Raw genomic sequence first — 27,647 nt, 5'->3', positions numbered from 1 at the left:
TTGTTGTTGTTTTGGAACAGGGTGTCCCTATTTTCATCGGAGACACGTTGGAGGGTATAGAACACCCGTGTCTTTTGGGAAAGGCTGACGTTTTCATAAAAGCAAATTATAGTCAAGAGAAAGTACAGTCCAAAGCACAGGCGGGAGGGGAGTCAGTGACGCAGAGCGGGGCGGCAGGTGATCAGCTCCCTTCCTCCTTCCCTTCGCCCGTCCCTTTCATCAGCATCGCTTGTTCGACCTCTCCCCCTCGTCACGTGGGCCGGCGGCCGGGCGGCCGTTTCCTAGCAACCCCGCATCAGCAGCTTCCTGGCCAGCCGTTCCTCCTCCTCCTCCTCCTCCTCCTGACCCCGCCCCTCTCCCGCTCAGAGAGCTCTTCCGCTTCCGGCGCTCATCCCTTGCCTGGCTGCCTCTCCAGAGGGTCCCGTCGAGCTGTCGGTGAGAGGTCGGGGGGGGGTCGGGGGGGCTGAGGGGAATTGGGGGGGGACCAGCAGCAGCAGCAGCATCAGAACTGCCAGGGCTGTTCGCTGCTGCTTCTGCCTGGAAATGTCCAGGGGCGGTGAATTTGTAGGAGGGGCAGGTGGCCGCCCCAGGTTTATGAAGGGATTTCGCAGCCTCACAGTGTGTTGAGGTGGGGGGGGGGCGGTTCGTTACTATTATATATACAGTGGTACCTCAGGTTACAGACGCTTCAGGTTACAGATGCTTCAGGTTACAGACTCCGCTAACCCAGAAATCGTGTTTCAGGTTAAGAACTTTGCTTCAGGATGAGAACAGAAATCGTGTGTTGCCGGTGCGGCAGTACCAGGAGGCCCCATTAGCTAAAGTGGTGCTTCAAGTTAAGAATAGTTTCAGGTTAAGAACAGACCTCCGGAACGAATTAAGTACTTAACCCGAGGTACCAGTGTATATGAAAAGGAAAAGCCAAGCGATAGGCCTAGGAAATGAAAGCCGACTGAGGTGCGCTTTTGTACATGAAGGTTGGCAGGTTGGTATCTGAAGAAGTGTGCATGCATACAAAAGCTTAAACCAAGACAAGCTTAGTTGGTTTACAGTGGTACCTCGGGTTACATACGCTTCAGGTTACAGACTCTGCCAACCCAGAAATAGTACCTTGGGTTAAGAACTTTTCTTCAGGATGAGAACAGAAATCGCTCAGCGGTGGCAGCGGGAGGCCCCATTAGCTAAAGTGGTACCTCAGGTTAAGAACAGTTTTAGGTTAAGAACGGACCTCCGGAACTAATTAAGTACGTAACCAGAGGTACCACTGTATAAGGTGCTACTGGACAAGTTTTTATTTTTTATTTTTTTTGACTGCGTCAAACCAACACGGCTACCTATCTGAACCTAGGTTATGTAACGTTTCATTTCCGGTTATTATAAATGTCAGAAGCCAGCCAGAGTGGCTGGGGCAACCCAGTGAGATGGGTGGGGGTACAAAGAATAAAATTATTATCATTATTAAGGGTAGAAGAAGGTACCGCAACTGAGTGAGCAGCCACTGTTTTTGTGGAATCGTAGAATTGTAGAGATGAGCCCAAGGGTTGTCTAGTCAGCCCCCTGCAATGCAGGAATATGAAGCATCTGCTGCCCGCCCCCTCAACCCTCAGGCTAACTCAGATTGTTTTTTTTAATTTCAGATGACTTAATCCGGAGCTGCTGCACCCTTCTGCTGTCCTGCCCTCATGGACTAAAGTTGGCCCCAAAGGCACAAGCCTGGCATTAATAGGGGCCGGGAACCACCTGTGTTGCACCCTGGGTGTGGGTGGGTGTTAAGGGGTAAATTGATTGTTCTTGTTCTTGTGTGTGTAGAGCAAGAAGCAAGGTAGTGATAGCCATAACAAGGAGAGAAACGAGGTGCTGTTGTTTATAGCATGGAAGGTGAAAGTGCTTGACTCTGTTTTTGGAGTTGGCATTTGCTTCTGTGCATCGGCTTAGTGTTGGGTTTCTGCTATAACAAAGGACAGGTGAGCTATAGCAAGAAAGCAGTCACTGTTGTCATGATGGTGTGATGTTGTAAGGGTACACTGATAGGAGAAAAACAAGTTGTGGTGAACTATTTAATAGCACGAGAAATATATGTAGCATTGGAATTACGTAAAACTAAGTCTTCTGCTTTGTCAGGTATTTTAAGACAAGTGGATATTTGATTTCAAGACAGATGTTTAAGCCTTTCTTTAGGGGAGCCACAAATAAAAGGAAAAAGTGAGGCTTTGTGCAGTAAGGTCTGATGAGGAAGGAACAGGCAATGTGGCTAATGATGGCAGATTAGGGAAAACTGCTGAAATGAACATGAGCAAATCTATGTTGGGACCTACATGATCAAAACGTGCTCCCTTGTGTCAGGTTTAATTTGACACCTAGAGATTGATACTAAATCAATTAAGAATGGAAGGGGTTGAAAGGAGCAGCTCCATATTCTCTCCAAGACCGTTTCAAGAATGGAGTCTGGCCTTCTGGACTCTGTGCTCGGTGATGGTTCCCGTACTGATCACCTTGTGGTGCAGCTTTCGGCGATCTCGGAGGCAGGAACTGATGCAGGACATTTTCCGTAAGAGCAAGCACAATTGGCAGGACACAGATCTCTTCAGCCAGCCCACCTATTGCTGCATCTGCTCTCTGCACATCCTTCAGGGAGCTTTCTGCAACTGCTGTGGGCTGTGTGTCGATGAAGAGTGCCTGAAGAAGGCTGACCGGCGTTTCCTCTGCAAGGAAATAATAATGAGGGGTGAAAGCGGCTTCAGGACCTCTATGGTACACCAGTGGATCCGTGGCAATGTCCCTCTGTGCAGCTACTGTGTCGTGTGCAAACAGCAATGCGGTACCCAGCCCAAGCTGTGTGATTACAGGTAATGCTGGGAGTACAATTTATTTATTATTACATTTGTAGCCCAGGTACTCATAAAGTGGCGTACGCTCTTCTCCCCCTTCTGAATTTATCCTTGCAACAGCCCTGTGAGGTAGGTTAGGATGAGAGATGGTGATGGCCCAAAGGTGAGCTTCATTGCTGAGTGGGGATTTTAACCCTGGTCTCCCAATCCTAGTCAAACACTTAACTACTACACCACAAAAGGGTCACAGTTATGAGACACGGTGGTGGCAGAATGCTTCCCTGTGGAGGTGAGTCATCAGAAATGTGCTCTGCATTTTCTCATTGTGTTCACAGGCTACCTCTAACTTTCCATGAACAAGATGATGAGTACGCTTATCTGTGATCTCTGTACCCTGCTGAATGAAGCTATGATTTACAGTATTTCCAAAGACTACAAAGAAAGTAGGCCAAGTAGAGAGGTGTTCTTAGTGAACGCTTTTCAACTTTACAGCTTCTGTCTCCTGGAGAGCAGTACAACCTGTTCTTACTGGCTTAGGCGTTTAATTTAATACTAAAAGTACACAAGAGTCCATTTTAGTAGGTTAAAGAGATAGAAACATATATATTAAAACAGGAAGGGAAGGTATTCATTCTCTTTATTCCACAAGCTGGCCTAATGAAAGCTTGAAAGGCCCCACACCCCTGGTTGCTTGTGATGAGCAAATACTTTCTTATAGGTGTACATTGGTTGGCTAGTAACTCTTTTTATGGTCTTTTAGCTTAGTCAGCCAAGCCAGCCTAGTGGGATAAGGATTACGGATAAATCAAACCAAAATAATTACTTAGTAGAATTCTAGAGTCATCTATGCGTTGTATGTAAGTACAGCAAGTGTGTTTACAAAGCATCATCTTATCTCTTAGTTTGGATGGTGCAGCCTATTGTCAGAGATTATGGGAGTTGTAGTCCATCACAACCTGAAAGAACCAAGTATTCCCCATCTTTGCTATAGGGGATGTGACAGGCACATGACAGCTTTTTCCCCTGGCTTTTCTTGACAACCCTCCCCTTGGAAACTTACTTGAAGCCAAAAGTGGGTGGGAAAGCCTCTCTTGTTTTCTCACATTTAGTGATGAGTTGAGTGAGAACCGATGTGCCCAAGGGCAGTGTAACTGAAAGTATGATTCTTCTGATGCAACTGAAATGCCTCTTTGGATTAGATTGCTGCATGAAAAATACCAAAGGCAGAAATCCTGGGATGTAAACCACCCCATCTAGTGTGGAAGCCCAGTCCCTAATCCCAATTACAAGGGAACAAGCTGGTGATTAATATTCATCTATGGTGAGCAAATGGTTGTCTGCACATGCTCAAAGGCTCTGTTTTATTTAGTCAGTGATGTTGCGTAACTGAGCCTTGGCCTTGGAAATAGGCCCCTAGGCAAAACTGTAGCTGAAATTTTAAAGCGTTAAGAGCTTTGTAACGAGTCATACATTAATTGGACATTAATACATGCAAGTTCTTGTGCAATAATTTGGCACCTGTGTGCTAAAATCAGAGTGAAGGTTTATGAGTGGAACATGAGGTTCTTATCCACTGTGTCTTGCTCTATAGAGTATACAACTGCTGTTCTAGTTTAGAATTGGATTAGCACACAGAGTCCTATATATAGTGTCCAGGGCTTTTTCAATCTGCTCTCTGAATAGTAAGAGTGAGAATCCCACCTCTTGTCCAGTTATCATAGGCCAGGCATGTCCAAAGTCCATTTCGGGGGCCTAATCTGGCCCACTGGTCAGTTTAATCCGGCTCCTGTGGCAGTTTATTTCCTGGGGTAAAATTCTAAAAAAAACTTCAATCCTAAAAGAAGCTCAACAACTCCCACCCTAAAAAAGGTCAACAACTTTGGGGTAAAATCATAAAAAAGCTCAAGAACTTCAATCCTAAAAAAAGGTCAACTTTGGTCGGCCCTTCACTTCATCAAATCTGGCCCTCTTTGAAAAAAGTTTGGAAACCACTGTCATTGGCCATAATATGCATCACTCTCAAAGTTATTTCCTAGGGTCTTGGTCTTGCTTGAGTAGTGCACTTTCAGAATATGGAATATATAGAACCTAGGGCAGTGTTTTGCAAACATCCTGAACGCATCTCCTCTTTCTGAAGTTTAGCTTTTCTTCCCACCTAACCCTAACCCAGCATGAACATCTCTGTAGCAGTTGAGTGGGTCAGAATCCTCGCACACAGACAAACGTGTGTGCATTTCCCTGCTCTGCATGAAGTTTTCTTAACTGTGGCAAAGAGATGTTTAAAAGATTGTTGTAGCAAAAGTGCTTCACAATTCTCATTTCTTCATTTCCCCCCAGTTTCTTGCCTGCCTCCAGTCCAGGGTGGATTTGATTTAAATCAAATCGATTTAAATCATGATTTAAATCACTAGTCAGTAAGACATGTGATTTAAATCATTTTTACAGAAAAACTCATTCTTGCTGGTATAATCTTAATATTTACAACCAGATGAAGATTTCATTTTTGGAATAATAAATTTTCAGAGTAGTTTTTACACTTATATCAAAAATTACTGATTTGGATTATACTGTTAGAAATACATAGACAGATAATGATGAAATTGTTGTGAGGTTTAATAAGTTAACTGTTTATATTTGGACAACTTTTCTGCTGTACTTTATTGGAAGGAGAAAAAGAATCATTAGTAACGATTCAAACAATTTATTTAACTAAAAGAATAACATTATAGCATATGTATCCATGTTTGTTAACTGATGTGGTTAAACAATTTCTTTTTTTAAAAAAACAGACTGAGTTTTAGTACACATGAAAAACTTAAAACAAATCCTTATTTCCTGATGAATAGCCTTTGGACTATAATGTAACTTAAATAGAAAACTATCTTTAGAAATATTTTTCCTCCAAAAGCATTTTATTTTAAAAATCTGATTTAAATTTTTAAAAATCTGATTTTTATTTATTATTTTTTTTAAAAAAAATCATTGATTTTTATCCACCCTGCTCCAGTCTCACTCACCCGCCCCCCTCTGAATCAAGCCCAGGTCTTGATTGCATAACAGATGCATATGTTTTAATCTCTGCCTTCTGGCACAGTTGAGTTCAACAATCAGGAAGCGGAGAGAAATGCAAGCTTTTTTCCTGGCCAGGGAAGTGTAAGTGCCAGAGAGAGGTGGGATGAGAGAGGCAGGTAGTTTGCCATCTGGCAGGGGCTAATTGTTCCAGGCAAATGAAATGGCTCAAACAATAGTACGTTAAAATGCAGTGCATTTAATTGCCTTTTTTACTTGTGCATCTCAGTGCCATCGACATAATGCGCTTGGGTTCTTTAGTCACTTTTTCCTTTCTGTTTGTTCAGAAAGTATTTTGGGTCACCGTTCCAACTAAGGACTCTCAAGGTGACATCACAACTCCCCTGCGACGGTGAGGGCTATAAAATTCTTTTCTTTTGAACTGAAGCATGCGTCTCTTTCTAAATTCTGGCAGCAGATGGTAAGGCCCATAAAGGTGCCCTGTTCACCTGGTGGGTCTTATATTGCTGATCTGGCGCTTGGAGGGAACAACATAGTTGATTCTAGGAATTGTTTCTTTTGGAGTTTTGAGTGCTTTTTTCACCTTGTGGTTTTTAAGTTACCGGGCCAAACTGCCTCTCAAGCTTTTAGCCAAGCTTGAGTTAAATGTCCTCTTAATAGCTTAGTCTGTTTAGTGTGCATTAAGGACCTCATTCACTCCTATCCTCAATGAATCCCTACTATGTAGTATTTTACAATGTTTAATATTAATAAGTTTGTACCAGAGTACGTTGTGTACCTTTTCCAGCAAGAACATCCAAGGCATTAATATGCCCCCCCTCCCTTCACAGGGGAGGATATTTATGGCTAGTCTCTTTCATCCTTTTTGTAGATGTGCCTTTATTAACATGGGAACAGCCAGCATTGCTTCCTGGTCATTGTGGACATCTGCATTGAAATTATTATTTGTTGGTCCTGGCAGTTCTTTAGGAGATTATAGCCATCCATCTCTATACAAAACGTGGCTTGGCAGCACCGCTGTCAGACCCAGGATCATGTGCATTTTCCAGGTGGATCAGGGAGTGAAAGACTTTGGTCAAGTGGAAGTGGTGATCACACCTGTTGTGATGTAGGGTGGTATGCAACTAAGCTTTACTCCGAGTAGACCTATTCAAATTCATGACCGTGGCTAAGTTAGGACCATTAATTTCAGAGGGTGGAATTCCAGCATTGCACTATTACAGTTTTTTCCATCAGTGCAAGACTCTACCCCAATGCACTGTTCTGGGGGTTTTCCTGAACCCCCGTGTCCCCCAAGCTGATTTGGGGGGCAGGGAACAGTGTTAGAAACAGAGATACGAAAGCTAGGAGTTAAATGGCACCTTAAACCTAGGTTATGGGCGCAACAATGGAAGGTCCAGGCGTGCTTTTTTAATAACAGGAATACAAAGCTGAAAATGAATGAACTGCGGCTAAAATATTATGTTCTACGTGGCCTTAGTCCTTCCCCTGTCTACCCCCCTCATATTCTTAAGACGGCCTCTTCTCCAGTCTTCAGAGAGTAGCTGGAAGTGGGAAGGCAGAAAAAGGTCCTCCTTTCCTTCCACTCTGCAGTTTTAATCCGAAATCTTAGGCGCAGTACTGCGCCCAGAGCTCAGAAACGGCTCACACTAATGAAATCCCCAGTCACAAAATGCACCCAGAACAATGGGAGTTTCAAGCACGGGCACAGAATTGCGGGGAAAGCCTCTCAGCACTCATGAGAGTCCTATTACCGGCTCATGCTAGCACAGCTGTTTAGTTGAATCTGGCCCAGTAGGTTTACTCTGAGTAAAACTTAGTGGGATACCACTCAACATGGGCATCCTTTTACTGTAGCTATACCAATACGCATTTTGTTATTCCAGTTCAAAGGTACAGAGTTGGTATGTAGATTATTATTTTTTAATAGCTTGACTATTGCTAGAGATTACTATATAAACCTTTCTATTTGTACAGCTTATCTGCTTGTTGGTTTTTTGGTGTTCATTTTTATAGTGTTCATTACATAGTAATAGAAATCATTTTTTTAAAAAAAAGAATCCAGTAAAAATAGAATAAAATTGAATCCTGCACTGAACTTTCCCCTGAACCCTGAGACAAACTCAAAAACGTAGATCTTGTAGTGCTTCCACCCAGTGCTCAGGATTTGACTTGGGCTTGTCTGTAGTGAGAGAGTGTTTTGTAACTGGTGGAAAATGCTGTGAGTGCTTTTATATATGTCCTTGCTGGCTGAATCTGGCATGCATCCTTAAAGTGGGGGGGCCTCAGAGAGAATAATGCGGAGGTGGGGGAAACAGGTCTCTGGTATATTGGGGCTTTTTGCCCTTTAGACTTGATTGTTTACTGCATTTATATACTGTACAACTTTTTTGACTCATAGGTGGCTTATGGTTTAAAATAGAAAATAGGGGCTGCAAAAAATAATAAAACAGGCAAATTGTCTGAGTGTTGTAGCAAATACTATGCAAGTGGAGCTCCACTCACATGATAGGGAATCCCCTACCACTCCCCATAAGCGCCCAAAATCTGCTCTGGACAGTTCTCCAACCCTCTGGAGCAGATTTTGAGGGAGGGGATTGCTGGTGAGAGGAGCAGGGAGTTCTGCTGCTCAATTGGAAATCTGCAAGTGCTAGTGGAACAGCAGCATGGGATAAAACCCAGAACATTAAAAAGTTGGTCATACAAACTCCCCCGTCTGGTCTTCTCATTTTCTGTTATAAACAACAACTTGAATTTAGAGACTGTATAGACGTATGGATTCTGACTGGTGTGCAATTGGAATTTATAAGTTTTGGGAATGCAGAGCTAAAGTAAATTATCAAATCTTCAATTCTAGCATACGGGGGGGGCAACAAAATAATATAATTTGGCATCTGAACAATTGTAGTTATAATTTGGTATCATAATTTGGTATTGACAATGAGGCTTTTATTGGATTATTGTAACTGAAAACTATCTATCCATATATCTATAGCTATCTATCTATGAGAGAGAGGGTGAGACTGTATAGACATATGGAGGACATTTTTCTGAAAGAGTTGTGGAAGATCGGTACGTCTTGCATACGTCTTGGTTTGCATACGTTTTGGATTACAAACACGTCAAACCCAGAAGTGCATGTCCCGGTTTGCAACCTTTTTTTGGATTACAACCCATTTTGGGGGGGATTACCAACAAAAAAAAATTTGGGGGTCTCATTGGTGAAAATGCGCCTTGGGTATAACCTGTTTTGGTTTACAAACAGACCTCCAGAACGGATTATGATTGTAAACCAAGGTACCACTGTACTTGTTTTATCCTTCAAAATCCATGTAACAACTCGTGAGTTGAGAGAAATAAGGAGGCAGCAGAGATTTTCTTATTTGATGATTGCACCATTCAAACAGTGGCTCTACCCACTTTTCTTCTTGAGCCTGTTAAAAATGTCTTTCTCAGCAGCTGCCTGGCAAAACAAAAACAAAAAACAGTTGCTTGAGTTCAGTCAACCTTATTATTTTCTTTTCAGGTGTGTGTGGTGTCAGCAAACCGTACACGATGAATGTATGCAGAGCGCTTTGAAGAACGGGACGTGTGAGCTAGGAGAATTTCGCAACTTAATTATTCCTCCATATTACTTATTCAACGTCAGTCAGATGCGAAAAGACAAAAGAGTGGACTATGGCAAGGTAATCCCTGCTCTAGAGCTACATCAGAGATGGGGAACCTATAGCCCTTCATAGGATGGAGGAGAACATCGTGCAAGTGGGAATTAAAAAAGAAAAACCAGGAAACCATGGTTTCCCCTTTACATCCCAACCAGGGAGTGTTGTTTGTTCCTCTCTGTCTACTGCTGGCCATGGTTTGATAGAGGGCAACAAATTACAAACACTGGTTTGCACATAATATAAAGCCAAGGCTTCCAGATTTGTTTTATTTTGCTAGTACAGTGGTAGGGGGCAGCAAAGCAGGAGGCGTTGGTATGCTCTTTATTCCAGATAAACCATGCTAACCCAATGTTCGTGGCTCCATTCCATCTGAAGGATTAGGTAATAATCTCACGGAGTTCTTCCATGCTGTCGGAGCTGTTGATCCTTTGAAGATGTCACTGGCATAAAGTTTGCGTTAAATTTGCATAAAATACAGACACACAAATTAGCTTATGTGATTTAGCCCTTAAATATTGTTTGGAAGTGAAAAAAGTAGCGTTTTGTCTAAACTGCAAAGCTGTTTATTTTGCTCTAGCTTTTTTCTGAAATATTATTCTAAAGGGTTCAGTCTCTCTTTCATAGTTTCAGTTAGTTACCCAACAATGAAATAAGAAGGGAAAGAACCGAGTGCTTTTTATCTGCTTCATCACACAGATCTGCATGCAAATACTTACTTGTTTGTTTCTGTTCTGCAGCTAGCTGCCTCCTGTGGGAAAAACTGGACTCCCCTAATCATTCTGGCTAATACTCGGAGTGGAAACAATATGGGGGAAACATTGCTTGGGCAATTTAAGATGTTACTAAACCCAATTCAGGTAATTGTATTCATTCATTGAAATTGTTTTATTGTTGAATCAATCTTATTGCTGAGTGGGGGGTGGGGATGATATATTTTAAACACATTATGCTAAAGACCCTCAGGGTACAATCCCGAACATGCTTTCTAGGGAGTAATCCCCACTGAACACAGTAAGATTTAGCAAAACATGCACAGGACAGCATAGTGTAGTGGTTAGAGTGTCACACTAGAACTGAGGAAACATCTTGGGCTGGTTACTGTCTCAGCCTAAATCTACCCCATGGCAAGTTTAAAAGGAAGGGAACATGCCCTACTACTTAGCTGCTTGAAGGAACAGCAAGACAAGACCATAGTTATAATAATTATAGCCTGCTTGTTTGCTCAGGAAAGCCCTGTTGTCATGTTTTAGAACTAAGCTTAAAGTGTGTTTTGATAAGCCTGATCTTCCTGAAGTAGTACTACAGCCTTGCAAATCAATTCACAAAAGTTTTAGCCTACAGCTTTTTTAGCAACGAATTTTGCTGTATATGTGTGGCTTTAAAAACAACAACTGGAAGTTCTACTTAAAGAAAATGGAAACTCGGGTTTGGGTCATAGGAAGAAAATGTTTAGAGTTTAATCTTTAAAAAATCTTGATGCAACTTGAAATGGGCATGGGAAATTACGGGTGTGCGTATGTATCATTGCATATGAGCCTTTCTTTACAGATTCCTTTTCACAAATTGTAAATGACCAAACACAAGACATAGAATCCTTCTTACCCGACTTCCCCAGAAAAAACCCCTGGCACTTGTTTACAAAAAACAGCAACCATGCACTGCTGTGCAGGTGAACATTTACATCTCCCCTCTCTTCTGCCAGCTTAAGCCAGAGTTCTCTAGAAGGAATTTTTTGTTGGCTGGGCTTGACCTTAGAATGTGTGAAGAAAGAGGATCTCTGAAAAGGTTCCTTTCCCCCTTCTTACTTTTAGTACATCAAGTAGCCACAAACGATTCTGCATAACCCTCACACAAACACACTTTCTAAGCTGTTTTGTCTTAAGGCTTTTGCTGCAAAAACTGCAGGTGCCTTAAAACCATTCCTTGGGTTCTTAGGCTTCTGCTTCAAGACAAGGAAAAGGTAAACAGGATGGGGCTTGTGCGGGAAGGTAGACACTTTCTATCCAAAGATGGACAAAATTCACAGGATGTACATATTCACAGAGCATACACCATCTTCTGACCTGAGTCTTAATTAGGCTTGCCATATTTCAAAAAGTAAAAACCAGGACACCCTTTTTTTAGGAAGAGCCCAAAATTACTGAGCTTTTTTTAATGGAAATGCAACAAAAAACCACCCAGATTTTCCAGTTTACTTGCTGAATATCCAGGATAAACTGCTGCCTTCCGGAAATCCCCGCCCAGGACGTCGCTTCCACCTTTGAAATCCTGGTAATATCTGGGAAATCCCAGGCATATGGCAGCCCTGTCTTGATCTGTTGTTATCATTTGTGGCCAGGGGCAACACAACGACTCCCTCCCCTTAAACGTGTTGTGCTGTTTTGTGACCTTCCGTTGCCAGTTGTTATGGAATTCCTGTGCTTTCCTGCTGATCAGGCTGTGTGCACAGCAGGATTTAATCAAATGTGCTACACGGCAGCAAACTTATCTCCTACGAAAGAAAGAGCACAGCACATTGTTGTGTTTACTCTTACAGATTGGACACTGCACAGTTGTTTTGTGCAAGCCTTTTGCGCTATGGTTACACTGCACATGGAGAAAGGCCCTTCTTGTTTCTCCGCTTTAAATTGTTCAGGAATGTTAAGTGTGTTTTTAGAGGAGGAGGAGGAGGAATGGGTGCTGGTTTTTTCCCTCTCTCTGCGTTGTGTATTTTCTTTCTTCGTTGTTTGTTTCAAAGCCGCACTAAAATAACCCACTTGCTTTTGGAAACACTTGCAGCGTTCTCCCTAGGTTTTGTGCCTTGAACTCAACTGGGCAATGGCACCGGATGCTATGACAGGAGCCTTTTGTTCCTTAAGTTTCCTGTTTAAATTTTTTAGTTCTCTTCCTCCCAAATCTCAAATGAGTTTTTAAATCTAGGGGAGCCAGGCTTTTGAAATTCTCTGTGCAAACAGGCTGTGTCGCAAATAGCCTCAAAGCATAACACACCTAACGTATTCAATAATATCTTATCTCGCTTGTAAAGACAAGGCAGAAAATCATTGCTATATAGATGGAAATTCTCTTTAGGCACAATTAGATTGTAGTGTATCAGTGCATCGTTTTGCTGTTTGCTTTCTTATCATAGTGACAATATTTGACCTGTGAAGTAAAATATTTCTGACTGACATTTTAGGAATAAGCTCCTTTTTAAAAGGTACAAACTAATAATAATAAACCTGTCTCTTATTTTGTATCTGATTTCAAGTCTTAAAAGGTATACCACTCTGGCATTTTGTATGTTTGGTGGTTTATAAATCCTTGCCGTTAAACAAATAAATTCTATTTAATTTCCAGATTTTTGAACTAACCAAAACAACACCTGCAAAAGCACTGCAGCTCTGCACTTGGTTGCCTTGCAATTCTGCTAGAGTACTTGTCTGTGGTGGAGATGGCACCGTGGGCTGGGTCTTGGATGCGATTGATGACATGAAGATCAAGGTATGGTGTCCCAAAGTGACTTGGCAACCCACTGATTTCTTTGCACTCCCATCTGTGCCTGGTTCACCTGACCCAGTAAAGGTAAAGGTAAAGGGACCCCTGACCATTAGGTCCAGTCGTGGCCGACTCTGGGGTTGCGGTGCTCATCTCGCTTTATTGGCTAAGGGAGCCGGCGTACAGCTTCCGGGTCATGTGGCCAGCACGACTAAGTTCTGCTCTGGCGAACCAGAGCAGCACACGGAAAAGCCGTTTACCTTCCCACCGGAGCGGTATCTATTTATCTACTTGCACTTTGACGTGCTTTCGAACTGCTAGGTTGGCAGGAGCAGGGACCGAGCAACGGGAGCTCACCCCGTCACGGGGATTTGAACCGCCGACCTTCTGATCAGCAAGTCCTAGGCTCAGTGGCTTAACCCACAGCGCCACCCGCGTCCCTACCTGACCCAGTACTGCAGGCCAAACAACCCATGTCGTCACTTTACTATATGCTCCCGGAGTAACTTTAATCTGCCTCTTTTTTTCCTTTTTACCAGGAGTACCATTTAAAACTTTTATGGGGGGGGGGGAGAGAATGTTCTCAGCAAGGCGTAGCCTTGGATTTCTCCAAACCTTTAATGGCACAAAGGCCATTTATAAGATCATAAAATTATAAATGAATTCATTAAAAATAAGTGAAAAGTGCTTATTCCGGAGAGCATTTATGAAGGCTACCTTTTCATATTTCTAAATAGGACTGTCATAGATCATTGGCAAAGGTGCCATAAGTAGTCAGCCCTCCTCTCTCCCCACCCATATGTTGTGCATGGGCACATTTAATTGTTCCACAACCCTTGCTCTGTGCTTCTAACACACAGTTTCCCAAAATGGCACCCTGTCATTTTTCCTGTTTCATTCTTCACTGCTGCAAATTTTGCTACTGCTTGATTTTTTCCAACAAAGAACTGCCTGCTTTTAGGTGCATTTGGTCGCTGGTGTGGTTTTAGTTCTGCTATTTTTTTTAGGGCATTGTTTTTATTTTGTGACAATTACCTTTTTCGTGACTGGAAAGGATGTTTTGTTGGGCGTTATTGTCGGGTGATCAGTTCCAATGTAACTGATCTCAAAGGTGGTTATAATACTTCACTTGTTTTCCCCACCTCAAAGACTATCATAGCTTTGGAAGCAGGTTGCAGACACCCCAAGGAACCCCATTTTTCCATTTGAGAATCCCTGTTTATATAGGTTTCTTACAAGCAGCTGATTTCAGGCTCCCATCCCTCATTATTATTATTATTATTATTATTATTATTATTATCATCATCATCATTATTATCATCATTATTATTATTCCGGTCTGGTCTCTCTCTATTTGTTGGTATCTAAAATTTAAAGGTAGAGAAGAGGAAAGTTACATACCCTCTCCTTTGATTAGTATTATAATTTTGTCATCTGCTCTCTTTAGCCTTCCACCTGTAACATTGAATAGTAATTTTTGAACCTGATTTCCAGTTAATGGTGTTTTTAGGCAGTCTTTTATATTCTGGGATTAAATTTGAGAAGTTGCCAACCATGTAAAATCAAGAGCCTTAATGCTGAATCAATACTTCTGTTTGGCAGGGCCAAGAGCGCTACATCCCACAGGTTGCGATCTTACCCTTGGGAACGGGAAATGATCTGTCGAATACACTGGGCTGGGGGGCTGGCTATGCTGGAGAGATCCCCGTGGAGCAGATTCTGCGCAACGTGATGGATGCTGATGGAATCAAGCTGGATAGGTGAGCTTCCAAGCAAGCCATCTCTAAGATCCTTGCTTGTTCTTCCCACCCTCTAACCTCTCTAAAATATCACTATAGGGGAACTGATACATTGAGTTCTGACATCTGTCCTCAGTTCTGTGCATTGCTACAGCTCTGAATCATATCTAGTTCGAAATGTTTTAGTGGTGTGAGTAGTTATGATTAATTTAATTTAACCAAAAAAGATTAAACCCAGGGGTGAGTGGGGAGGGCAGTCCAATTAAAAGGGGGAAATGGTTAGAGGTCACATAGGAAGCAGCTGTACATGGAAGCAAAGCCCATGGTGATTAGAGATCAGGGAGCCCTTCAATAAGCTGCTTTGCAGAAACTGAATGTCTCATTTTTAATCCAAATGCAGGCAAGTACAAGCGGAGCATTTCCAGTTTATAAAACTGCAGCAGGATTTCAATGGGTTTAGGTACTGGGGGCGCCATGGCATACGCTATCTGTTTTTATTTCTTTATATAAAATTTGTTCTCTTGTACACGCTTTCGAGGCTTTGAGATGTTAGGTGGTCTCTAAATGGAATCACAGAATTGTAGAGTTGGAAAGGGACCCCAAGGCTAATGGTCCAGTCCAGCCCCCTGCAATGCAGGAACCTTGCCCAATTTGGGGCTCAAAATCCACGACCCTGAGATGTCTCATGCTAAGATATAGAACTTGCTAACACAAGTTAGGAAAGATATCGTTAAACAATATATCCTCTCCTGCATCCCTGAACATTCCCACATGTTTGAGAATTTGGCTTTGGAATGCAAACAAACATGTACAATCTGCGCCTTTTGTCCCCTTCTGTAGGTGGAAGGTTCAGGTAACAAACAAAGGATACTACAACTTAAGGAAGCTTAAGGTACGATTTGGAAATGTGTGCATGTATTTAATCGCTCTAAGCCTGGGGAGGACAAAAAATGCTGCTTGGTCACCAATGGACACCTTCTGGCACTGAAACATCTTGGTCCTATGGGTTGCTGGGATTTTTGGAAAGAACAGAGGACTAGTAAAATTGTGGATCCAGTAAGCTGCTGCTTCATCAATCATGGTTCCTCAGGACCTCTGGATTCAGCTTAGTTATACCTTCCAGGGGTGGGACTGCATGGGGCTGTGTGAAGGGAGACTTCTGTTCCATATACTACCACCCTCCAGTGAGTGGATCAGGAGTTCAGACAGCTGCCTAAATCACATTGTACAGTGGTACCTTGGTTGTTGAATGGCTTGGCTCCCAAACAAATCAGCTCCCGAACGCCGCAAACCTGGAAGTGAGTGTTCAGTTTGCAGACGTTTTTCGGAAACCAAACATCTGACGTGGCTTCCAATTGAGTGCAGGAAGCTCCTACAGCCAATCAGAAGCCACATCTTGATTTCTGAATGGTTCTGGGAGTCAAACGGACTCCTGGAATGGATTAAGTTTGACATCCACTGTATAAATTTTTCTACGAACATAGAAAACTATAAAAAAATAAAATAAATCTGTTAAAGCAACAGTTTTATGAGTGGGATCTACTTCTGAGGAAGATCAGGATTCACAACAGCCAAGTGCTAAAACTGTTAATGCTTCTCTCTCTTCTTGCAGGTCTTCACAATGAACAACTACTTTTCCACGGGTCCAGATGCCCTCATGGCTTTAAACTTCCACGCCCATCGTGAAAAGTCTCCCTCTCTCTTTTCCAGTAGGATTATTAACAAGGTACGTCGGGTAAAACCAAACCTTTTCAGAACCCTAACATTTAATTTAAAAAATCTCCAAAAGAAGTTGTGGTAGCAAAGGTAAAAGCTCCTCTGTGTGCAGGCTTTCTTTTTCACAACAGTCTTTCTTTCTTTGCAGGCAGTATATTTTTTCTATGGGACCAAAGATTGCTTAGTACAGGAGTGTAAGGATTTGAACAAAAAGATTGAGGTAAGATGGTTGTTTCCTCCTCTTCATACTTAATTCATTTTGCAGTAGAGCTGGGCAGAGAAACCATCTCAGAGGTTTTTTTTGCACTTGGGCAAAAAAAATGAGAGGCACAAATACAAGATGGATGACACCTGGCTTGAGAGCAGTACATGTGAAAAGGATCTAGGAGTCTTGGTTGACCACAAACTTGACATGAGCCAACAGTGTGAAGCGGCAGCTAAAAAAGCCAATGCAATTCTGGGCTGCATCAATAGGAGTATAGCATCTAGATCAAGGGAAGTAATAGTGCCACTGTATTCTGCTCTGGTCAGAATACAGGGGTGATATGATAGCCATGTTCAAATATATAAAAGGATGTCACATAGAGGAGGGAGAAAGGTTGTTTTCTGCTGCTCCAGAGAAGCGGACACGGAGCAATGGATCCAAACTACAAGACAGAAGATTCCACCTAAACATTAGGAAGAACTTCCTGACAGTAAGAGCTGTTCGACAGTGGAATTTGCTGCCAAGGAGTGTGGTGGGGTCTCCAACTTTGGAGGTCTTTAAGCAGAGGCTTAACAACCATATGTCAGGAGTGCTCTGATGGTGTTTCCTGCTTGGCAGGGGGTTGGACTCGATGGCCCTTGTGGTCTCTTCCAACTCTATGATTCTATGAAATCCAAAATGCTCTTGGAGAGCAAAAATGATTGACCCTCTGTGCAGATGGGAATCGGAGGTTTGTGGTGGGCCTCAGCCAATAATGGGATTATTTGGCTTGGCCTCACTCCCCATAGTCTTCTCACTTTTATTGAGCTAAAAAAAGGAGGTTATCTTGAAACCCTCAGAACTCTTCTGTGTAAAATGGCAGCATGCCTCACTTAGAGTCCCTTCCTGACATATCCAAAAGTCTAGCTTTGAATTTGCTCTTGGCAATGTCTTTTCTTCTTCTCTGGCAATCACTTGTAGGTGAGTAAGATTGTCTTCCATAAACATGATTTTAAAAGTGAGTCTGTAAGTGACTGTGGAGGCCGATTCTGGATCCACACATCCTTCCACAGTGGGGACATAGATTTCTGGGCAGGAGCTGATCACGGTGAGGGTTTGCCAAGTGTGCCTTCCTCTTAGCGCGTTTCTCCCTTTCGTCCTGAGTTCGAGAGTCTTCAAAGTCCACAACACCTTTGGTAAAGGCTGTTCTCCAATTGGAGCGCTCGCAGGCCAGTGTTTCCCAGTTTTCAGTGTTTATATTACATTTTTAAAGATTTGCCTTGAGAGAGTCTTTGAACCTCTTTTGTTGACCACCAGCGTTATGCTTTCCGTTTTTAAGTTCGGAATAGAATAGTTACTTTGGAAGACGATCATCAGGCATCCACACAACATGACCAGTCCAACGAAGTTGATGTTGAAGAATCATCGCTTCGACACTGCCGATCTTTGCTTCTTCCAGTATACTGGCATTAGTTCACCTGTCTTCTGAAGTGATGTGTTAAAATTTTCAGAGACACCGTTGATGGAATCTTTCAAAGAGTTGGTGATGGCGCCTCTCTCTTGCCAATGTAACTTGCTAACAATCTGTTGTATCTCTTTTAAAGCTAGAGTTGGATGGAGAGAGAATTGATTTGCCCAGCTTGGAAGGCATCATAGTTCTGAATATCGCCTACTGGGGAGGCGGCTGTAGACTGTGGGAAGGAATGGGGGATGAACTTTACCCTCCGGCAAGGTAAGATTATATACTCTTTTGTACATGATCTGTGTGCATTTGGTAAAAGTTTTGGGGCCCGTGCATCCAGGGGTTTGCTCACTTTGTGGGGACTTGTAGACTTGTTTTGCAGCATCATGAATACTGGACTGCTGAAGAAGCAGAAACATTTTGAAGCCGTATGACTGAAGTGTTCTTCTATGACGAGTCACGTTTAAAGTTGTGCTTATAATGGTAAGAAGCTCCCCTTTTCTCTCTCTTAGGCATGATGATGGGCTGCTGGAAGTTGTCGGAGTCAATGGCTCTTTTCACTGCGCTCAGATTCAAGTGAAGCTCGCAAATCCCATTCGGCTGGGACAGGCCCACACTGTGAGGGTAGGTGATAATTTCGGGGTGTGCCTCCAGGGCTGCTTTCCACTCTCTTGGTCCAGCCTTCTGGCACTGAGCCTGGAAGTACAAGCAGCAAGTACCTTGGCTCCATCTTCATCTGGAAGCTAATCCTCAGGTTGTTATGAGGGCCACACATAGCTTGTGGATTCCAAAGTCACTTCAGTCTGTTGTGTGGACAGACTGACCAAAGCAGAGGAGCACCTTCAGGAGGATGCTGTGTGACTGCATTGTATCTTTAAAATAAGTGCCGGGCATGTGCTTTTGACTGGTGGTTTAGTTAACTTTTGGCTAACCAGCCTGGTACTTTTTTTTCTGCAGCAGGCAGTCAGCAGTTAGTGCCACTTAATTTTACTGGGGCGTTGGTAGCGTTACACCCCAAATAGTGGCTTCAGAGCAACCTGTTCAGTTTCAAGTGACATTCTAGGAAATTCATGAACCATACATATGGAAATGCTCTCTCCATAAACTACAGTCTTGGAGGGTGATTTGAAAAATGGGGTGGTTGCTTACTTGTTTATTAAATCTACTATTTTTAGGACCCCCCCCCCCCGTTTCAGCTGGAGAAGCTGGGGCAGGTTGCAATTCAACTTAAAAACATAAAATACATCCAAAATATATTTTACTCGTGGATTTCTAGCCTGCCCTGTCTCAGGGAGTGGGGACCACTAATGGCCTTTAACAAATGCAGTGGGTTTTGCTGTTGTGAAAGAAGCTCAAGTAGCATGAAAGAAAGAATAGGGAAGGAAGGAAACAGGAATCCCCTTTCATTATCTGTACGTAGCCCTGCTGGTTTGAGCCAAGGAAGTCTCCTTTTTCCACCAGTCTAAACAGTCTTGAGTTGAACAGCTAGTTGCCTCCTTCCTCCCCTCAAGCCCCCCATTTTAACTTCCCTTTTCCCATTAAATCCCAGTGAAGTTTATTTTTTGCCCCCAAACTTTCTCTTGCCATTTAATAAATGCCATGAGCTGATCTGCTACAGACATTAAGCATCTTGGCCTAGTTCAGTTGCCTGGCCTGACACGGCTTTCAGGTTTTGCCGTCTCTGCAGTGGTTTGACTTCGCTTCTTTTTCTTTACGTACCTTCCCAATTCCAGTTAATCTTGAAGAATTCAAAGATGCCAATGCAGGTGGACGGAGAACCCTGGGCACAAGGCCCTTGCACTGTCACCATTACGCACAAGACGCACGCGCTGATGCTCTATCACTCAGGGGAACAGACAGACGACGATGACGTGTCCAGCATATCCGAACAAGAACTTGCCAAGGATCAGACAGATGAAGATACCTAGGTCTGGGCCAGGTTTTTGGCATGCTAAAAATGGTAACTCCAGCTTGGCTTTGGCTGAAAAGCTTAGCACTAGATATTCCGTCTCCAGTAAACCTCTTAACGCCATGCCAATCTCTGTACTTACAACTGGCACAGGAGTAACTAAGCCATGCTTTTAGTGAGATAGCGATATAGATATATATAAAAACTGAACCAGGCTTAAATTCAGCAAGCACTTTTACTCTGGTTTATAGCAGCAAGCTGAAGCGGATGGGGGGGGAACTTTCATGGTTACTTTACACTGACTGCTCTGCAGACTGAATGCCGCCTTCTGTAGGCTTTCTCTCGGAGTTTGTGTATAGTCCTATGGACTAGCTGCTGGTGTCTGTGATGTCTAATTGTGTAGATCTGAAGAGCATGAAGAAATGTCGTTTGGGGACATATGGGCTCAGTGTTGATAGGCCCTTTTCTGATCACTTGAGAACCCTGTGGACTCAAGTTCTCCTTTTCCATCCCATTTTTCTCATGAATTCCCCCTTCCCTCCTTCTCCTCCTTTGAGCCAACCCTGGTGCTAAGTTGTATCAGCACCAGGGTTTTCACTACCCGTGGTTAGCTTTGAAAATGAAAGTGAATAGGGAATTTGCACGTGCGTGAAGTATGATGAACCACAGGATACTCTCGATGGGGCAAGCGCTATGTCTGCACCAGACCATGACTAGCTTCATTTTCAATAATAGAATCACAGCACCAGATGTTATTTGACTTGCACTTAGTGTCGCTAGGCCTCATAGATATTTAAAAACCATTGCATATCACAGCACTTGATATTATTACCTTCTTAGGTGATAAACAGAGAGAGTTCCTGAACAGTAAGTTGCTCATCTAACCAGTCAAGACCTGATAGATACTTATGGTTCTGGTTTTCAAAGAAGAGTATTCATTTGACCAGTATGTAACGCTTCCTTCCTCACTGGCTGATCAGAGATTAAATGATGTGTTAGATCCCTGAATTATACAAGACAATAGCAACAGATATTCTAGATGAAACTGTCCAGTGCAACTGTAGTCTTGTTTTCAGGGAAACAGATTTGCAAAATTCAGTAACCAAAGCTTCTCCACCTGACTGACAGTCCCAGTACTTGTAATTTTAAATTTCAAAGAATTCCTAAATAGCCTGTGAACGATGCACTGATTCCGTTCAGACCACTTTGAAATAAGAACTCAAATGAGAACATATTATCCACTATCTCCAAGTCCAATCCCAAATTGCCTTCTGTTTGCAGAAGGGACTGCAATCCAGCAAGGACTCCTGATGGAAAAAAAGGAGGAGGCAAGTTTCAATTCTTTTCCCCTCACCGTTCCAGGGTGTCCCCTAACCTTCCAAAGTAGAATTTCAGGGGGCTGTAAATTGAAACAGGAATTGGTGGAAATCACTCTTGCCACTGGGAAGCACACTCCAAGTCTGCTTAGGTTACAGATACATTTTTGTTTTTTTCTTGCTGTTCACAAATCCCACTGAAACAAACCAAAGTAGTACAAGGATAGAAATTCCTCCTTGTTTCAGTGAGGCTTGTGGAGGGATACATTCCCGGCATAATATGCCTTTGGTCTTAACACTGAATTATTCTTTTCCCCCTTAGGAAATATTCCCAACTCCATGTGTATGTGTGGTAGTACTTCTAAGAGACCATTTAGTAATGCACGTTATTCACTTGGGTAGTATAATTACAACTTTTAGAAACACTAGCTTGTATAGCTTAAATTAAGAGTGCCCCCATGCTCATTTTGAGCGAAGGAAAATTACGTCTAGAAATCAGGCAAGTTTCAATATTGGTGATATAGTTTAATAGTCTTGGGCTGGAGCAGACTGTGTAAATTGACAGACCAAATATGATCCGTTGAAGTCAGGGTGGTTGTGTGTTTGTTTTTGTGTTAAACCTTTTTTCACTGGACTGATTTTGACGGTCAACTAGTTGTATTCTTAAGCTATTTGTAGCGTTAGCAGCGTGCTTGAAGGTCCATTTGACTCCATGTATGTCTTCCGTTGCACAGGACAGTTCCCAAATATGCATTGAACGAGTAAGTTGTGTTATTGAGACAAATACACGCCAGTGATTGCCAGGACTTCATGGCCGGGGTATCATTGCTGTAGGACTTATTGGTCGGCACTAGTCTCTTGATAACCATGTCTAAGAATCTGTTCTATGGGGAATATCACTGCTCAACGAAGACAAAAGGGGCCTTCAATCACCACCTGTACCTCGTTGAAAATTGTTACAAATTCTCGTGTACCTTCTTAGCTGATAAGAACAGCAAAGAGGTATATGAAAAGTCATTATCCGTGTCCTCAAAGCACTTGACCAAGAAACAGATTCCGAGCTGCTAGGTGGATGTTAATAGAGACCTAACCATTCGATTTCTGTTCTTATTTATTTGAATGATTCCTATGTAAGTGCTATGCTCTGATTTTGAGTGTCCTAGTGTTTACGTAGTAGGCATCCCCGCAAGTGGATTCCGGAAAGAATCTGCTGAATATGCTTTCCCGTTTCCTACTGAAGAATGTATTATTAGTTCAGCACCTTGGAGAGGTAGCAACGCACTTTCACCTTTATTCTTCTGTTACCTGGACCACTTCATTCTGCCACGACTGCCAGGACATTCCTGCTTTGAGTTGCTTCCTGTGCCATCGTACTATTCATCTAGCTATCAAGGGGCCAATCTCAGCAGCTGTTGGGCTCTGTAAGATAGGATTGTAACACTCTCTCGTTCTGGTTGATGCATTCTCAGACCACCAGGAATCTTCCAGGTGGGGTGGGCCCTTCTACTATACGATGCAGTTATAAGCAGGCTTCTCCAGTTTGTGAAATCTTACATTTGTCACGCTCTCTCCTGTTTCCATGCTTAATTCCTGTGCTCCTCATTACGTCAAAACAACAGTGAGAGGTGCAAGGACATGCCTACTGCAAATAGAGGATTTCTCAGGCTGTTGGGTGTGTGAGCTGGTTTTAGTGTGTTCATGTGACGCTCCAGTTTGGTTTCAATATTTGTTCCTGTAAATCAGCTAGCGATCACACCCTTGAGAGGAAATATCAGCTCTTTTTTTAATTACTTAAACTACTGAATCTTGAACAAAATTCAACGGACTTGGCAACTCCCTCAAGCAGTGCAGTTGATCAGTTATCCAAAAGGGGGTGCTCAGCTACTGAGTTACAGCTCTAACATGAGCTGTGGTTTCCCCACTCAAGTAGTTTACATTATGACTAGATTTGTAAGAATCTGTTGTTGTTTAACACTTCCTGATCTGCTGCTGCTGCTACTACTAACCACCCAGAGTGGCTGGGACAACCCAGTCAGATGGGTGGGTACAAATAATAAAATTATTATAACCTGGAATGAACAGTTATTGCATTAAGATGTGGCAAGCTGTGTGGAATGCCCATATCACACAGACGTTCCATTTGATTCAGGTGATCTATTTGCCTATCTGGCAGCTTTTTGCACCGCTATGGTGCAGTGACCACTTGGATGTGTGGCTGTCTGGATGGTGTGATGAATGGATAAGCCCTTGGCTGCTGTAATGTGCAAACCTTCTTCTAATGAGCGACTAGAGATAAGGCAGAAACAGCTACCAAGAAGATTGCCACCCCTTGCTTCTGTCATGGCATTGGGGGTATATAGTAAATATCCTGGAGCAAAGTTCTCCAAAACCATTGGCAATACTTAAGTAGCTTCAGCCTCTCTAACTAGCAAGAGTGAAATGAATTAAAAGTTACTGCTCCCTGGCTAGTGGAACTTTACAAACTGGTTTTGGATAAGACTCAGAAGAGCAAACAGACACACATGGTCTTGCTTTTCTAGAACTTTCTAAGGAAGTTTTTTTTTTTTAAAGGAAATTGTTGGATTGTGTGAAATACTTTGCTACTGAAATAAAGCGATTGAAGCACTGATGTCTGGATACTTTTCGAGTTTATTCTTTTTAGAATAATTTGTATGATATGATATTTTATCATCTGCTGCTTAATGTCATCGTGAGAACCTAGGCCAATGAGAAACGTAGATCTGTCTGTTGTCTGAGCTTATATGGTCTGCATAAGCTAAAATAGTCCCCTTTTAACTTGTAAGTCAAAGTCCACCTTATGTCTGAGTACTTTACATAGCTTTCCACCCCTCGCCCCAAGAAAAAAAAAGGGTTGTATCTTATTTGTAGTGAAATTAGGGCTGGTTGTGATGGTGACTTCCCTGGCACATCTCAAGGCAAAAAGCTGGGAGGTGAAAACCAGGAGTCCTCTGCGTACTGGTCAGAAGTAAATCTGCCGCACAGAACTTGGGAAGATTCCCCCAAAGGATCCACAAGTTCAGAGTACCAGCCTCACAGCTCACTTGTGAGAAAGTGCTGAGCATTTCTACTCATTTCAAATGCTGGAAGGCACCCAAATTCAGAAGTTAGTGTTGTGGTGCATGTAGAGAGCAGCTTATGCGCAGGGTGCCTCATTCAAGAGAATGAGAAGCCAGCAGATATCTGAGCACAGGGGTGCCTGTTTGGGTGTTGATGCAAATGAGGAGCCTGTTGCAGGTAAGAAGACTGGAGGTGTCCCCTTGGAGCTGCTGTTTCTGATTCAGATTTGCTGCATTAGTTTTTACGCACTGAGCGAAGCGGTGTGCTTTGGTTATAGACACAGGGTGAGCGCTGCTGCAGACACAGCCCCCCTCTTCCGCCTCTGTAAGTGGCATGTAGGCCGAGTTATCTTGTGTCCTTACAATAAGCATTTCCTTCCCTTTGCCCTTTCTGTTGATGGCAGGAAAATTCTCAGCAGCGTGATACCAACACACAAGTTGGAGTAAGCATTCCAGATGGGGCTCTGGGAGTTTCAGACCCGTGGCCCTTTATAAGAGTTTTTCTGAAAGGTTAACCGTTTACGCTATGTCAGGTAAATTTTAGAAAAATTCTGCTCCCTTTTGAGTGCAAACTGTCTCGCCATGTCATTCCCCGTTGCAAATGAGATCTCTCGTTTGTTTGCTCTCCAGTACCAGCACTGCATCTTTCTCAGGTATTTTTTATATATATATAATTTATGTTGCTTGAGGTATTTGCATTCTAGATTGTGTCTTTTTGTTTTTCCAAATGCACATGCTTCTAAAATGGCTGTCTTTAAATGTATGGTATTCTACCTTGCAATGCTTTCCTTCTCGTGGAGCGGGGGGGGGGGAGTGCTATCTTTCAGAAATTGTGCGTGCTGTCCGCACGTTCAGTTTGCGTCAACCAAAAGTCCCTAACCACTGTATTTGATTGTCTTTGAATTTGTCTTCAGGTTAATTAGTTGAAACATAGAAGGCGTGCAGAAGCAGTTAGAGCATGCAAGTGGTGACTGCTCATAGGGCAAGGAAGGTGTTTCAAGGCCTTGTTTGTGCACACTGCTTATTTTGGAAACTCAGTGCCCTTGGCATAGTGCATGCAGTTCCCTCCACTCTCACGATCGCTCCGCTTTCTTCCTGAGAGATGGTTGTTGCCCACCATGGTCTGTGCATAGCCAGAATTGTGCTTTCAAGCTGGGGTTATGTAGAAGAGGCATGGTGGAGTTAACCAGCCTTTTCCAGGGATACACCCCATGTTTCTGATGGCATGTCTTTTGAGAGAGAGAGATGCTAGCCAAAGAACTGTTGTTCTGGCCTTCAAAAGTTCAAGGGCATGTGTTAAACCCTAGTCTGGGGTCCTTCCTAGTGAGGAAAGAGCAACTATGTGGCCAAAGCAAATACCAATGATGCTGGACTTTCACCCCCAATGTGACTAGTGATCAGGGATGATGGAAGCTGTATTCCAGCAACTTTCAGAGGGCCACAGGTCTCCACTTCCCTGTGATACAGTCTACATCCTTGCTTATGTTTGCTCACTTCTCACCATGTCCTCTTCTCCACAACTAACTCTTGGAGACTGCTTTCCATAAAAGGATGCCCCCCCCCCATTTTAACCGACATTGTAGATATAGGTGTGATATTATTATAGTTCTAAATTATAATAAGCTGGAATGTAGCCTCCAATTATAGCCCCTTGACCTGGGAATTACAGCCCAGTTATAGCCCCTTGACCTGGGAAGTCGGCTTATAGCTGTGGCTGCCAGACTATCACTCTTTTACACACCAAAATTTTAAGGTAAGGGTACATTTTTGCAACCTGGGATGAAGTTCTGTTCTTTTTAATGGGGCTTAATTCTTAGTTAGCATGTGTAGGGTTTCCCTCTAAGCCAGAGTAACTATCCCTAATAAGTCAGTTGTGGTTGTAGGTCTTTTTCTCTCTCTCTATCTCAATGGTCTCTGAAACCCTCAGATAGCTCATAGCTGAAAGGTGAAAAGGTAAAATGACATGTCTTGTTTTTAACCACATCGTACCCTTTGGATGGGTGCTGTCAAGACGTGGTTGAAACATGAATGTGTTCATCATTGAATGTGCGCTCTCAAAGAGCTTCGAGAGCTTAGGTGGAATGATAACCCAACCACACCTTCCCCTGGGTGGAATCCGGTCTCACAAGGGTTTTTAAATGTCAGGCTGGTGGTCATACTCTGATTTTAGAAACCTGCTGTTCCATGTGAGCACATCTGAGTTGCCACTGCAGTGTATAGCTGTTGTAAATTATTCCAAACGTCTGACCTGCTTTTCGGGGGCTTGGGGCGGCTATCCTACATGTGGGCATTCTTGGGTTTTCAGCGTTTAAGTGAGATTCCGCTTTATCACATCCCAGAGATCCAGAATCAGGGAAGTGACTAATGCTTAGCTTTCACAGGTTACAGGTGAGGCAGTCAAAATGTTCCTGAACTATAGTCTCTCGGACTGCAGGTGGCAGATTACATAGAAGGATCATTTTCCATTGGGGGGAGAACCAATTCTAGTTTTGTACGTACCTGTGAGCAGGCTAGGCTAGACCCCTTTCCTTTCTATGTGCACGAATATCTTTTTCCATGAAAGAAGCCTTCTGCCTTCAGTCTGAAGTGTTGAGGAACAGCTCCTCTCAGTGGGAACTAGGCCTTAGAGTCTGAGCTGAGACACCCAGGACTGGCTGGGTGGCATCTTTTCAAGCTCTGCTTATCTTCTATATAAGGTGGGGATGAGAATACCGTTCTGTATTAAAGGAGTGTTGTGAGAAGTACTAAGATGACGTAGGGCAATCCTTCAGAATATTCGAAGTGATTTATGAAACAGAATTTTAACCTGCACGGCTCCCAAGTCCTACAAGCCGTCAGAATCGGTTTTAAGAGTTCTCTGTACATCTTCCTTTCCATGATGCTGCACAGGTGATGTGCTAAAAAGAAACCTCTTGTCTCCTCTTTTTTTAAGGGGCCCTGTTTTCATACTTTGGAGAGCTGCCGGGTTTCCTTGTGTTTCTATCAATCTGTCTGTTTGTTTGCTTGCTTGTTTGTTTGTTTTCCTCTTGTGTGAATTTAGACAGAAGAAAATGTGTGTGGATCTGAATCTGTATTGTCTGCTCTTTGGTGAGACACTGATCTGAATTGGTTTTGTTTTGTTTTGTTTACATCATCTGTTAATAAAAGATTGGCACCGAATGTTTGAGTCCCTCTTTATTTAATTAATAATGGTTTCCAATCAAGCAACCTATTAACAAAAATATTAATTGCCTGTGTCAGTACAGAA

General features: G+C 42.9%; 1 protein-coding gene and 1 long non-coding RNA gene across 2 annotated transcripts in view; one reads left to right on the top strand and one right to left on the bottom strand.

Annotated features, from left to right (window-relative positions):
* Nucleotides 1–27,647, bottom strand: part of LOC308580258 — a 423,078-nt gene that overhangs the window by 356,743 nt on the left and 38,688 nt on the right. The gene's annotated exons all lie outside the window — the stretch shown is intronic.
* Nucleotides 331–27,559, top strand: DGKE (diacylglycerol kinase epsilon). Its single transcript, XM_081181401.1, has 12 exons — nt 331–435; nt 1,638–2,846; nt 9,385–9,544; nt 10,261–10,380; nt 12,860–13,003; nt 14,600–14,757; nt 15,577–15,628; nt 16,349–16,462; nt 16,601–16,672; nt 18,241–18,368; nt 18,611–18,722; nt 19,832–27,559. The coding sequence occupies exons 2-12, from the start codon at nt 2,386–2,388 to the stop codon at nt 20,024–20,026; spliced, it is 1,716 nt and encodes a 571-aa protein (XP_081037527.1). The 5' UTR covers nt 331–435; nt 1,638–2,385; the 3' UTR covers nt 20,027–27,559.

This window comes from Podarcis bocagei, assembly GCF_964188305.1.
Source record: "Podarcis bocagei genome assembly, chromosome: 2".
In the NCBI taxonomy this organism is placed as follows: Eukaryota; Metazoa; Chordata; class Lepidosauria; order Squamata; family Lacertidae; genus Podarcis; species Podarcis bocagei.
Note: the sequence above shows the minus strand (reverse complement) of the source record. Positions and strands in the feature narration are given on the sequence as shown.